This window comes from Leptosomus discolor, chromosome 8, assembly GCF_034619465.1.
Source record: "Leptosomus discolor isolate bLepDis1 chromosome 8, bLepDis1.hap2, whole genome shotgun sequence".
Lineage (NCBI taxonomy): Eukaryota > Metazoa > Chordata > Aves > Leptosomiformes > Leptosomidae > Leptosomus > Leptosomus discolor.
Window position 1 is genome coordinate 36842473 of NC_141398.1, and position 14964 is coordinate 36857436.

The window sequence follows — 14964 nt, forward strand, 5'->3', positions numbered from 1 at the left end:
TTGGAAATTGGTCTGATGGCAGCCTCAGATAAATTCTAAATTAAGCCTGGTAGTTTCAGGGCTGCTGAAATGTAAGTTGTTGGGTTTTTTCTCCCCCCCCCCCCCCGGATGTTTTGACCAGTACAAAAACAATACCTTTTATCCCAAGAATCTGTGTGGTACCTACTGTATGTTACAGAATTAACTGCAGCCTAATGTTTCCTGTGAGATTTCACCACTCTAAAAGGGTCTGTCCCAAAAGCCATTCAGGAAGCAAAAACAATAGCTCTTATCACAGGCAGTGGTCTACTTTGCAGCCGTGTTTTCTGTGTGGGTGATTCAGGAGCTGCTAAAGTTGTGAAGATGCGATTGCTTGTAGAAAGACACTTACCTCCCTTACCCATCTCCTGCCACTCATGGAGATCTGCTGAGAAGCTTCGTTCTTGAAACAGAACTTTAAAGGTGCTCATCATCTCAACCTCCCTGCTACATAGTTTTAATTTAATCCTTACTATTTTGTTAAAAAACTTGGAAAGCTGAATTTTTGAAAGCCTGTGAAATTGTTCATCACTAACCCAATTAGGTTTTGCAGCACATTCTGTACAGGTTACACTAACTCACCTGCCCCCAGTAGAATTCTTGTAATAAAATTATACTATTTGATGCCTTAAATACTAATGTATTTGTCATGTCACGGCTCTCTAAAACTTTATAGATTAAAGCAAACCTCTGAGAATCCTGTCCTTGGAGGTCATTTTTCAATCCTTGCTGTTCTTTAGGAGGGATCTGAGAATAACTGTTGCTTATGCATGCTGAAATAGTGACGTTGGGGTATTCTGCCACTTCATCTCTGGGATTAGCCATGGGTAGATTTCTAAGAAAGTGTCTTTTCTGTCTGAGGTTTTCCTGTCATAACTCTTTATTGCTACCACCTTCATTACTGCTATTTGACTGAGACCAGCAGTCATCATCTTCCAAATATCGTTGGTCTTTATTAAGTGTTGAAAGAATTGATTACGTGTAGTTGCGATCCTGTGGCATTTTCTGCTCTGTGCAACCACAGAACCTAATTTATCTACCTATGCTATTTCAGCTAAGTCACTGTATTAATGACTGTCATGATCTGCACCTAAAGTTGTGGTCTGTGTAGCCAAGCAGCTACTTGGAAATGCTTCTAAAATAATTTATGTCTCTGAATCATAGAGCTTTAGTTTGAATTGCAGAGAAAAAATCATTACAGTTTCCAGTGAGCGCATAGCAACAGTGGGGTAGGGAACACAGATTTATGCAATTTAGCAATGGAACGGTTTACTTTGTAATATCCATTTAGAATGCCTGAATGAAGTAATGCAAACAGTTGCAGAACTGTGTGAGCAGAATAATTGATTGAGAAGTTCTTTAGAGAAACCCTGAAAAGCATCACTGATGCACTTGATTTTGCTGATGTTAAATCATTGGCCTTAAAGTGAGAAGTTGTATGTGCGATGATACAACTACATAGCTGTGACCTTTGCATCACCTGCACTTGACTGTAGGAATTCAGTTTCACAAAATGCAAATATTTAAAGTACAAAATTAAATCGTGTTAGAGTTTATCAGGCTAACTGAGCTGCCTTCTTTCCAAATTCCTTTTGATTAGTGAGACGTTACCAAATGAAACACTGGCTTCAAAGGTCTTCAGAAGAACAAAATTATGATGCTCTTTGTTCCCATTTTGCTAAGCATGGAACGGGTTGCAGAATTAAAAAATAGCATCCCTTAGTTGCATCCTACTTTGACAAAAGTGTGTGCGGTCCCGTATACTGGACAGTGTGTCTTGAAGGGTCACCATAAATCCTGTTAAAACTTTTTTGAGAGGCTTTTTCTTTTGAAGTTGGCATTGTACTTTCTGAGCAGATTCTAAAAGTCGGCTACAAAGATAGCTTCAGAGAAGTCCTGTTTTTATCATATAGAAAATGTTGTAACATCGAGTGCATCTACATAACATAGCCCCTGTGGCTGGTGTCCAAGCACAGCCTGAACAGGTGGGATACTAGAAACAGTATTTCTGTAAAAATGTGGTTTGCTGCTTAGGCTAATTAGCCTTGATAAGATACTGTTTCAAAAGTATTTTAAATCCTGAATCTTTTTAAAGGGAAAACAACTTCCCATGCCCCAAATTGTTACAGGAAATTATCTTCCCTGCCGTAGTGGGTTGAAAAGCTTTGTTGTAAAATGTGCAAACTTCGAGCAAAAGAATAGTTTCCTGAGAACAAGTCAGTAAGTTTTTTCTGTAAACTACTCTTTTTTCTGATCCATTGCAGTTAAGTTTGACAGAATTTAGAAATTTTGGAAGTACAGAGTAGTATCTAAAGAGGTAAAATATTAAGAAATATTCAGGGTATTTAACTCTATAAATATAATAGAATATTTAACTATAGTTATAGTATAAATGCTGTTCTTATGTTTACAAAACTTTGTATCTGACGGAAAAAAATATTTGTAGAATATTACTAGCTCTTGTTTAGTAAGTTGTGAGTAGTATCCATCTCCTTTTCATCTGCTGGGAGTACAGATTTCTGGTATTTCTTTTGCTCAGTCAACCCTGCAAAAGGAGTTTTCTCTTTACTCACACTACAGAGCATTTTTATCAAAATTACGTTTGATAGAAACTCTAAAAGTGTCTCACAGAAGCCTCGATCTCTTCTGTAAGCTGTATTTTGAAACAAGTAAATCATGCTTCCCTTTCAGGAAAACCACAGTTTACTAATACAAAATATTCCTGGGCTGGAATTAGAGGCCTTCTGAAGAAGTGTGGTGGTAGGTGCAGAGAGGTGACTGTGATGAGCAATCTTTCTATATTTGTACAGTTGTGATATTCCAGTGATGCTAGGGGTGCTGCATTACTGGCAGATTTATATATTTTATTGTTATTATTATTAGGGCAGGCTTCATAAAATCTTGAATTGATATAACTCAGATCTCATAATGGCAGCAATTAGGGTTTAAACTGAATTGTGCTTAATGCAATTTTAATTTATTTGTGCAAATTTCTAATTTGCAAGACTACCGCCTTAAGACTGAGGTTTGGTTAGGTGGGGCTTTTTTTTGGTTGGTTGGTTGTTTTTTACCAGCTCATTAGGTTGATACCAAGCAAGAATTCACTGAATTATTTAGGAAATGAAGGGGGCAATACCACCCTCCTTCCCCAAAATTGACCACCTGGAAAGCAGCAGGCATCTTCTGTCACATGACGCTGTTGCAGCTATTCAGCTCTCCCATCTTGCCCACAGATGTCTGGTCTTGGTCAGTCACATTAGATGGGAGTGGCTAGCACACTAATGGCATATGGCAGTCTGTAATTTAGGTGTGGTCTGATCCTTGAATGAAAGATGTTTTATACTTTTCATATCTGAGGGTGGAACCCTGTCTTCACCGAACTTAGTGGCGCAAGGCCCATCAAGAGGAACGACAATTTTGCTCCTCACATCTGTGCTCTCATTCTTATCTGCTGCTGAAATCCACTGATTAGTCCCACTGAAGGAAAGTCTTTATTTGTCTGCTGTATCATAAGTATTCTTACTCGTAATTAGTTCCATCTGTAAGGGGTAGCCTTTCATATTAAGTGTGTGTTTTATGAGGAATATTACTGTTTTGAAAATGAAGAGACTGCTTAATCAAATGCACAACATGAGCACATACTAGCTAAACAATGTGCAGACCACTGTTCTCTATGTCTTCCACAAAATTTCAGGCACTCGACCAAAATGTTCATGACGCTCAGTTTGGTAAAATGTTCAGAAAGTTTTTAATTAGCCACATGGTAGTAATTTATCTGTGGATAGTATTTCACCTTGCTGTGAAATAGTTCGGTGTATTTGGCACATAGCTGATTAAAGGTTAATAATTCAAAGTACCTTAACCGGTTTAGTATGTTGGAAAACCAGGACTTAGTGTTTTTTGATCTGACATCACCACAAAATTTATCCAAAACATGTTGGTAATTACAAACACAATGACCATGAATCATTGTTTCTATAAATGTCTGTAATTTCTTGGTGCAAAAAAGCTTTGACCTGTGTTAATACACCCTAACATTGACAAACCAACTTTAAATGCTTGAAGAAGACTTCTACTTCAACACAAAGCAAAATACTGTTTTGCAGCTACTAGCGTGTTGGCTTTTTAGTCCCACGTGTTTGAGCTTTAGCTGTGATGAAGGCTGAGTTTAAGGAAAGCTTTACCTACTGGGTCAGTTTTAGACAATCCACTTGCTAGTGGTTGCCACTTAGTAAGAGGCAGTGCTCAGCTTCTCAGAGTTCCCAACAGCCTTTATTTCACTTTGTTGTCTGTGGTCTGAGTACGTGGCACCATGGACATAGGAATAATTTATTATGCTAGAACACTGAAGCAGAGGCTGGCTCACTAGAGGGAAAAAACCCTACAGATACTTTCTTATACCTACAGTTTGGTTCAAATTTGTATTTTCAAGAATAGGTAATTCTTAAATCTGTGAAAAGTGGTTAGTTCAGATTTGTACAAGTATTTGAAATCTGCATCCTCTGGTGGGTCAGCAGTAGCCCAAAAGATGGGTTTTTTTCACGAGTTGGAATTAACAAATACGGTACAAATAAGATTTAAAAGTTTCTTCCTTTTTTGTTTGCTTTCTAGAATTGATGATTTTCAATGTTACATTCAAGTCTGTCTCATTTTAGTTTTGTTATTGAATCTAAGTACCAAAAAAAAGGAAAAAAAGTAAATTATTTAGGCATTCCACAATTTTATTTTTAGTAGGAATAAGTTAATTGGTGCAGCAAAACCTGAAAAAAATCTGCCTCCAAATTCCAACTTTCAGCTCCTACTTCAAAATAAATCAACAAACCCCACTGAAGTTGTACTTAAAGACTGTGGTAATAAAGCTCTTAGAAACAATCATGCAAAATACTGTGAATATTTGGAGAATAACTTGCCCGTCTTTCTTCATGCTTCTCGCTGCACATTTCCATTCTCTCTTTGTGACCAAGTTTATTGCGGTACCAGAGACAAACTGCTGTTACAGTATTTTTTCATGTAGATGAATCACTTATTTGGAGCAGGTTGTAAAGCTCCAGATTTAGGGCGTCTTTTCTGTTTATTAAGAGATGATTGTATATCTCACTAAATGGCAGTTTATTTCATATACATTTTTATTTTTTAACAGAACAGTCTCATTGCTGTGGTTAAGCAGTGTCATTTAGTTTTCTGATCTGAAATCAACGCCAAAATCTGATGTTTGGGTCTGATAGGGAGGAAGAATAATATACATAAACAAGACAATGCACAATTTGCATCATCCAGTCTAGCAGAGAGAATCACAAACAAGATAGATGTCCTCTGGCAGAAAGTCAGGTTCTGTTGGTGGAGAAGGTCTCAAGCCAAGGCAATGTGCAGGAGCAGGAGGGTGCTTGAGAAAATGTTCTGTGCAGTGCTCTGCACTCCTGATCCACTACTTGTGCAAACGAGGTGTAACTAACATGTGAGGGGAATCCATATGAAGGAAAACCTTTGGAGTTTGTAAAGCAGTGGTTACCTAGTCATGGAGCTGCCAGACGTCGTAGCAGAAGACAAGATATATCCGAGTAGTAAGCACAGTCTTGTAGCTGGTTTTCATTAAAACTCACCTGATGCTGTCTTTGCCTTTTCATTATTGTTTTGAAACTTCCATAGTAATGCTCCTGCAGTTAGAGCATTAGCCTTTTCTGGCACCCAAATGCTTTATTATTATAGTGAAGCTGTGGCTTTTTTTGTTGTGAAAATTGACAGAATTTAAGATGTTCTAGTAACCATGAACAAGAGAAGTATTTATTATTAGGTTTTTTGGTTTTATGGGGGTTTTAGAGGTTTAGATGCTTTAACGTATAAAGAACTGTAGGGCAGTATCAGCCTTAAAAAGGGGGAAGGGGAAAAAAAGTGCAACAAACTCCTTGTAACATTCTGCTTATTACATTCATGACACTGCCGGGATCCAGAGGTTGATCCAAGAGAAAGATACAATGAGTGGTACTTTTTGTTTGTTTTGATCTTTTCATCCTTTTACTTTGAATTAGTCTGCCTTTACTGCATTGTAAGGTAAATTAAATGCATTTGCATTATTCCTTCACATTCTTATGGGAGTTTTTCATTAGTTTGCCAGTCTTTTGTGCCAAGCTGTTTTTCTAGTTGGTGATTCTGTCTTCATTATGTTATTTGTTTCATTTATATAAGCCAAATGAAAGAAAGAAAAACTAACTCAAATGTGTTTTCAAGAATACACACTTTAAAAAATCTACTTCTAGTATTTCAGTCTTTCTAGTCTTTCCTTTATTTCCTTGTTCAGGTTGGATTTTTTTATGTAATAGAAGGAGTGGAAACCTGGAGATTCATCTTTAGTAATGAACAGTTATTAAACCTATTATAGTTTTCTAAAAATATGTAAATTCTCACTCTTGGATTTTTTATGTGGTTTCCACTGACGGTTTTTTCAACCTTTTTAGATGTGAAAGATACTTTAAGAAGGTAGGAGGACAAAGGACTTTTCAAGCTATTGTTTTTAGACAGAACACTACTCTTTGCTGGTCGTAGATATAAAAGCTCATCTTTCCAGATGTACTTAATAAATATAGCTGTGCATATAAAGGCTTTCTTGGCTAGAAACTGAGCATTTTTGTTTTCTAAACAGGTGTCTCAATGCATGTACCTACTGCAAAACTAAGCATGCCAGAGGAGATCTAGCAAGTTACCCAATTGAAGAGCTAGTGGACAGAGCCAGGCAGTCTTTTCAAGGTAAGGAGTTTTATCCCTACAATAAAAGTCAACCTCTGAAGTGTTCAAGGACTTAGTTTCACACGTAATGGTCACTACACAGTACGGCTCTGGTACGGTATTGATGTTCTTAATAGTTGGAACTGTGTGTGGTGGTGCTTTGCGACAGGAAGCCATGCTTTCGTTACGTTGTGTGCCACAATTTACTGAATTTGGTTAAGGAGTGTTTCATTTTGATTTTAGGCTCCTCAGATGAAGTTCCTTGTAAGCGTTTCCTCATGGTGATGGGGACACTGTAATATTTGGTCACTTTACTCTATCTCTGGTTTCTTAAAGGGGAAGACAGTAACTTTTTTCACTGTTTAAGGATATGTTGCTTTTTCTGGTAATGGATTTTCTGGAGGACTTCTGGGATGTTCCTGACAGCCGTACAAAACTTATCAGCTTTTAAGTTCAATAGGTTGTTTGTAATGTCACGTGGATCCTATCAAACACCCCAAGTTTTTCCTGCAGTATATACTCTATGCCTGTGCATCTGCCTAAAGCTTTTGTATATCTGGTGGTTATGATAGCTTTATTGCACCTTAATATTTGTTCTTTATATCTACATTTTGCCTGTGTTTGAAAAATACAGATATCCAAATAATGCTAGTATTCCTTTCTGATGCAGTCTCTGTGAACGCACAGATGTTTTTTGTGTTGCTATGCAACATAGAAGGATGAAATATATATTAAAAAAGTACTGAGGTAATTCAAGTGTAGCATCTCCTTCCATCTTTGTATCAAATATGTTGATTCAAAAGTAGAGCAATAAATACAACACATGATGCCACATCCCCCGTGCATATACAAACAGTACATGCAGTGGGTTTCACTTAGAGCTCTGAGTATTGCAACTCTTCTAGCAAGAAGTAGGTCTCCTGTGATTTAACATGTTACTAAGTGCATCTTTATTTAGGGATCCATAATGAAACTTATTTAGGTCAGTGATGAACTTGTGGCTGTTCCCATCAGTAGTGTGCAAGAGAATCTTTTTCCTAATCAAAGCCCACATTCCTAAATTCTATGTTCTACATTTTCCACACAGAAAGTTCTCACTTAAGATTGTAGATGCCTTTTTCTTTTGTTAAAAGCCAAGCTCCCCTCTTTTCTTCCATGAAGCTTATTTGTAACTGCCACAAAATTACTGCTGTTACTTAGGTTTGCACATTTAATGTAGTTGTTGCCATGAATTGGATTGTCTATTGTAGACAGGAATCCTGTCATGTCTCAGATTTCTTGTTTTACTAGGAGAAGTTTCTAAAACCTGTATGCATATTATGAAATGGTCACTAACTGAAACACAAGATGTCTAAATACGCTTATTTTGGTTGAGAGGCAGTTCAGGACATGTTTCAGAAAGCTAGACGTTTTCAGTAGTACAAGACAGGGGATTTTGAAGTCGTTAAGTAGTCACTGTGCAGGAGTGAAAAGCTGCATTTGATGGTTGTGGTTATTGTTAGGCAGTAATTACCGGACACAAGTAAATGCCTGGTGATAGTGAGACATGTAGGTAGAAAAGGAACACTACATTCTTCTCCTTTCATCCTGGTGTAACTCTGAAGTACTTCTATATTATGAGTAGCATAAGAATAGTGATAGCACTATATTCTGATAGCGTTATATAGCTGTTGAAATGTCCTACAGAAACTACGAACAATGCAGCAAGGGAATATGACGAAGAGAAGATATGGGTAATACAATCAGGGTTATGGTCTTACTTAAATTTTATTTAGATTTATTGTATGTATGGAAAGAAAAAAAATTCAGACTTGTCTGTCCTGTTACAGTTGTGTTTACATGCTGTAAAGTCCATGTTAAATTAACATAAAGATGCATTTGCTTGATATAACAAGAAAGAAAACTGGAGTTTTGTTTGTCTTTGCAGACAATAAATGTGGAATTTTGGGAGGTATTTTGAACTTCAAGTATTGTACATGTGGATTGAAAATTCAGTAATTCAATTCATCTGTTGTACCCTGGTCTTTATTATAAATATTGACTTCTTCAAAATAACTTGATTTCTAATGGAAAAACCTGCCCTTAAGCTATTGTTTTGAAATTTCTTGAAGAAATGCTATGACGTGTCTTGCTGCAGGCATCTCCAGGGAGTTCTAGTCTTATTTGGCCTTACACTGGTACCTTTTTTTTAGAGGAATAAGGAAAGAAGCAAGTACTGAGTTGTAAAATGACAGGTTTTGCCTCCAGGTTTCACATACTTAGAAACAGCCATGAAATAGTCAGATACCTAGCTGGCAGTGTCTGGAGAATCTATTACTGCCAGCTTGCTGAGCTGGGCTGCAGAAACTTCATCAATCCAGTGAAAGACTTCAGCAATTCAAAGTCGTTATTAAAGTTCTTGCTGAGTTACTGAGCCATTAATCTCTTTAACAATCACTTCTCTTTTCTCAGAAGATGTGTTGTTGAAGCTCTGGTGAAAAATACAGCAAGGTACAGATGTGTGATGAGAAGGCTTTCCACTTTGGAATTATTCTTGGGAGAATGGAGGTGTCTTAGAAGAGCGACACCAAAACAGTATTGTGACTATTTTGTATAACTGCATGACCAAGTTGTGCAAGAAAAGAGATGCTGTTGTCCTTTGCAATGTTTTGCGTGTATATTTCTTACAGTACACAAGTTAATAGGCTCTAAAGGTGGGATGTTTTATAGACTCATAGAATCATTCAAGTTGTGAAAGACCTTTGAGATCATTAAGTCCAACCATCAGCCCTACTCTACCAAGCACACCCCTAAACCATATCTCCAAGCACCACATCTAAACAACCTTTAAACACATGAAGGGAGGGTGACTCCACCACCTCCCTGGGCAGCCTATTCCAATGCCTGACAACCCTTTCAGTGAAAAAATTTTTCCTAATGTCAAGCCTAAACCTATCCTGGTGCAGCTTTAGTCCGTTCCCTCTTGTTCTATCATTAATTACCTGTGAAAAAAGACCAGCACCTACCTCTCTACAGCGTCCTCTCAGGCAGCTGTAGAGAGCAATAAGGTCTCCCCTCAGCCTCCTCTTCTTAAGACTAAATAGCCCCATTTCCCTCAGCCGCTTTCCATAAGACTTCTTCTCTAGGCCTTTCACCGGCTTTGTTGGCCTTCTCTGCACTCTCCAGCACCTCAATGTCTTTCTTGTACTGAGGTGCCCAGAACTGAACACAGCACTTGAGGTGCAGTCTCACCAATGCCGAGTAGAGGGGGACGATCACCTCCCTACTCCTGCTGGCCACACTGTTCCTAATGCAAGCCAGGATGCCATTGGCTTTTTGGGCCACCTGGGCACACTGCTGCCTCATATTCAGCTGCTTGTCAATCAGCACCCCCAGGTCCTTTTCCGCCAGGCGACTCTCCAGCCACTAATCCCCAGCCTCTAGCACTGCATGGGGTTGTTGTGACCTGAGTGCGGGACCCGGCACTTGGCCTTGTTGAAGCTCGTACAGTTGGCCTCAGCCCATTGTTCGATTGCGGAACACACTGAAAATGGATTAGAAGAGCTGTATTTAAGGATGTTTTGTTACATGTCCTTATATCTCAGAACAAAAAAGCTCTCTCAAATGCTTTACTCAGGTGATCACACTTCTGTAAGATTGCAGCCTCTGGGTGGGATGTCTCTACGTAGGAATTGTTTCCAGGCTGTATTATCTGCGTTACTTGGGTGCAAGCCATTTCAGGTAGTCAGTGGACCAGTCTTGGACTGCTAATAATATGGTACATAATAAGATGACATCTGTGTGACAGCGGCTGTGAAGTGGTGCCTGACAGTCATCACTCTCTTTGATGTTTGTCTCCAAGATGACTTATGAAAATTTTTGAAACTCTTAAATTTTTAGTAAAAATTTAGCTCTGTGATTTTATTTAGCTGCTGGGGGTTTTTGAGAGTTTTACATACTTTGTGTAGGTAGATATTTATTTGGGTGTATTTTAGAGTCCAAACATTTATCTTTTTGATCAGTTTTGTGAAAACAGAATACAATACTCTGCTGAGAGTGATAACTAGATGACAGCAGGTGACAAAGCTGTAATCATTTACATATGTGTTCAGATTATTTGTATAAGCATAAACTTGATTTAAATCAACTGATAAAAAAGAGATGACTGAACTCATGACTGAAGACCTATCAGCCTGTCTCTTGCACTTTTCCAACCTCTGAAATAAGTCCTGTTTCTTTTTATGTTTTATTTTAATGTCTTAAATTCAATATAACGTGCGCAGAAACTAAGTGTGTTGCAGGTTTCTAGTACATGCTGCGTACTTTCATAATGCATTGGACTAAGTGTTGAGGTGTACTGAAACTGAGTTTGTGTACTTTGTGTGGGTTTGTCTCCTGTCTGACCTCTGTAGCAGTTTTGAAGTTACCACTGACATCAACTTTAATAATGCACAAAATTTCTTCAACAAAATAATTTATCTGAAGTTGAAGTTGAAAGTAGACTGTTGAGGTTTTTTGCCTTATTAGCTTTAATTTTTTTTTTTTTCTGTAAATTTCAGCTTTTGGTACGTAGCACCATTTTTTTACAGGGATAGCGTTGTCAGATCACGTTATATAGCAGACTTCTAGAAGACACATAGTAAAAGAAAAAGTATTGCAAAATATATGAAGTGGTCTTTGAGTAGGGTAGAAATATCTGCTCTAAGGCTGTTTATGCAAAGAGCTGATAGCACACCATTTACTCTGTGTCATCAATTTAGTAGTATGTTTCTTTCAAAATCTGCTGTATCGTGTTCAATGCTGTGTTTTAGGAATTGTATTTGCAGTTATGAGAGCGCTCTTTCTTTCCTTCCCAGAGCTCCTTTATGTGTAACAATGTGGTTTTGCTTAGCATATGAAGTGGAAGGCTGGGGTAGCTGCCGTTATTGAGCATTGTTCCAAGGAGAGACAAAAGTTAAACAAGCCTGAGCTTTGACTGTTGTGTGGAGTGGTGTCCTGGGATAGCTTGGGCTAAATTGCAAGACTTTAGATCAATTTTTTAATTTTTTATTTTTAAAATGGGATTTTAGTCACCATAAAAAAATACGTAACTGGTAATGCTACCTGGTGATTTGTAAATCAAATTATGAAACTTCATATTATGAGAGGCTTTCTGGGCAAAGATAGTGCTTTATATTGTGGAAACTATTTTTGCTGATTCAGCAAACCAAGTTAAAATATAAACAGTTTTATGGAATTAGCTGTTTAGAATGAAAATCTTCTGCATGTACCAGTACAAAATTACACTTCTTTAGCATTGCATGCCTGTTGCAGATGGCAGGGACTATACTGCTATTAAAATAAATGGTGTGTAATTACTACTGGTTTAGCTTATTTTATGGTAGCAACCAGGGAGCTCAAATGAAAGTCAAGTCCTGTTGGGAAACATTGTTCTCCTGTCCTCGAGCCATGTGGAACAATTGCTACTGGATGAATAATTGCGGTGGCAAAATATAATTTATTTTTATTCCATTATTTGCATGATGGTTCACTGGGATGGATGGTGTTGATTCCTGAATAATGCTTCCATTTAGAAAATCTTGGACAAAATGTAGGATTATAAAGGAGAGGAGCTATCGAAACGAAGATTCAGAATCTTGACTTTCATTAGTCGCCTTTAGCAGCTTTCCCTAATCTTGTAGATTTTGAAGTGTTTGAGAGTGTAAAGGAGATTACTGTTAAATATTTCTCTCTCTCAAGTATTACTGTGAACAGATGTTTACGCATAATGATTGACTGTATATAATGTGACTGGTTTCCAGGGTGTTTCAGATCAATGTGAACTTTACTAAGGATCTTTGGGTTTAGTAGTTCTGACGAGGTGCTGTCAAGACCTTCTGCTTTATTAACGGGAAACTGTTTTTCTTCCTGCACAACTGCTAGTAAACGCTCTGATATTTTCAGCTGCCATTCACAAAAGGACAAATATTAAGTATCAGCGATATTTTTACTTTCCCATTAATTGGCGGAAGCAGTACCACATTGGGATGCTTGGGCTACATCTTCTCAGTAGTGGATTTGGTCTTGGAACAAACATGCTGAGAGGGACTGGGAGCCCAGTCACCCAGATGGAGACCTGGGCTGTGTACTCGGGATCTTTCTAGGGGCGAAACAAAGACTGTAGAGAGAGCAGTTGTGTATGCAGGTCTTGCCTTGATGGAGGACAAACACTTGCTCAGAGCCTGGACACAGACCCAGGAGTCATTAAGCTGCCTCCAAATTTCAACACAGCCTTTGTTAATGAATCCGAAGCATGCCCCAGGAAGGCTTTCTTAATTAATCTTAATTCCTTGCTTACTAATATTTTTGCCTTCCTCATGTCAATGTTCTGTCAAGTAAGTGTATGTATCTATTATATCCACACCGATGTTTTTCTTCTGTAGCCTAGCAGCGTTGTCAGAAGTCAAGCATTTTCTTGTGCTTCTTTGTCCTAAACTTTATTCACCAATTTCTGCAACAGTCCTGAAAGCAAGCTAACTCTTCTTCCATACTAGCCATGTGATGAAGGGACTTTGTTGGGAAACCTGTTGGATAACAAATTCAACACAAAAAAAAGTGCGCTGGTGTTACCCACTGATCTCTGGGAACTGAGTTTCCATTGTTCATATAAACTAAAATCTTGACAATGTGCAAACTGAAACATGATGTTGATTTTGTGTCTGACAGTTAATTTCTGTTGAATTTCTGCTTGAAAATGCTTGGAAACTCTGAAACTGAGTCTGCGCTGTGTGCTTCAGACACACAGTCATAGACTATGACTGTTGTGAGGATAGATTGGGGTGTGCTCAGCGTGGGAAAGAAAAACTCGTCATTATATGTATATTGTTAAATACAAGAAAAACTAAACTATATCATATTAATGGCAGACTACTAGTCAATTAGTTGAATTAGATGGAAATGCCATTTGGAAAGGTTTTGTTCGTTTCTTTTTTTTTTTAGTTCAGTCTGGAAAGATTGGGAAATCTGCTTTGTGTAGAACTGAAATATGATTACTCAGTTGTTCTCAGAATAAAAGGGTTTGTTTCATTTTGGTTTGAATTAAATATTTAGATCAACTTGGATCTTTTGTTTGGTTTTCATAGTACCCCTCGGCTCTCAAAATGTAGGTCAGCTCCAAAACTAAACATAACATTGTGAGTGGGGTGATTTTTTAACATTTTTTTAAGGGACTAGTTTACTGTGGAAAATCTTTAAACTGAAACATTTCATTTTCATTCCAGAAATATTTTGTGATTTTGAAATTGTTTTTAATTTTTATTTTGAAAGTTTGATACTTTCAATACAGAAATGATGCTTGTTACCCAAGAGCTGTAAGCTAAACTCTAGCAAGTGTCTGCTTCTGTTCAGCAAAAATAGCTTTAGAAAAGTAAAATTTTATTATTATTTACCGGTCATTGCCCAAGGCAGCATAACAAAAAGTTGCGTATTAAAATTAAGAAAGTTAAGCTCAAGGCACTTTTTCATGCCTTGTCCTTTATAGCAAAAAAGGAAGCAAAGATAAAGGCAGGTTTTACCTGTAAATACAGACTATATCTTGCTCTTATTTTTGCTGCATTATCCACCCCAAAGAAAGCTTGAGAGTGAAAAAGCAAATGTTAGTACACTTCAACACCTCCAAAAAGGGGTTGCAGAAGCCAAACGAAATTTTCTTATAAGGTGAATGTAATGAAGAAATGTAAAACTTCAGTGCTGGTTGGCTGTTTCTTGAGTTCTCCCACACTTAAGTCACATTATGCATTATCCCTCAGAAGAAAAAACCCCATACTTGATATCTGATATAAATTATATGTTGAAGGTGTAGCATATATTGACGCTCTTTAAGCAGCAAGAATGACCATGTAAGACTACCTTATGGAATGCTTTTTTATCAGAACAGACAAATTCTCAAAATGCTGAATTTTTTACAGGAATATATTGAATTCAGCAGCAACATGTCATAGAAAAAGCTGAGTGTGTTCCATTGAGCATTGTATAATTTAGTGCTTGAATCTTCTCTTCAAAAATACTTTTGCCTCTGTAGTTTCTGATTTATAGAATCAACATTTTCCAATGCATAGATTATAACATGTATAAGACAAGAAAATTTCATATGGAAATATTTTCTAACAAACACTCTTTACACTTAAAAAAACCCCAAACCCAAACCCCATACCATTTTTCAAATCCTTTCCAACTGAATTTTTTGGGAGAGTACAATTTTCCATATCA

The 14964-nt window shown here is 37.4% G+C and overlaps 1 protein-coding gene across 1 annotated transcript in view; it reads left to right on the forward strand.

Annotated features, from left to right (window-relative positions):
• The window catches only part of CDKAL1 (CDKAL1 threonylcarbamoyladenosine tRNA methylthiotransferase), a 416090-nt gene that overhangs the window by 176151 nt on the left and 224975 nt on the right, over positions 1–14964 (forward strand). Inside the window, exon 8 of the mRNA XM_086469156.1 lies at positions 6656–6759. Coding sequence (XP_086325282.1) covers positions 6656–6759 — 104 coding nt within the window. The remainder of the gene's footprint in view (positions 1–6655; positions 6760–14964) is intronic.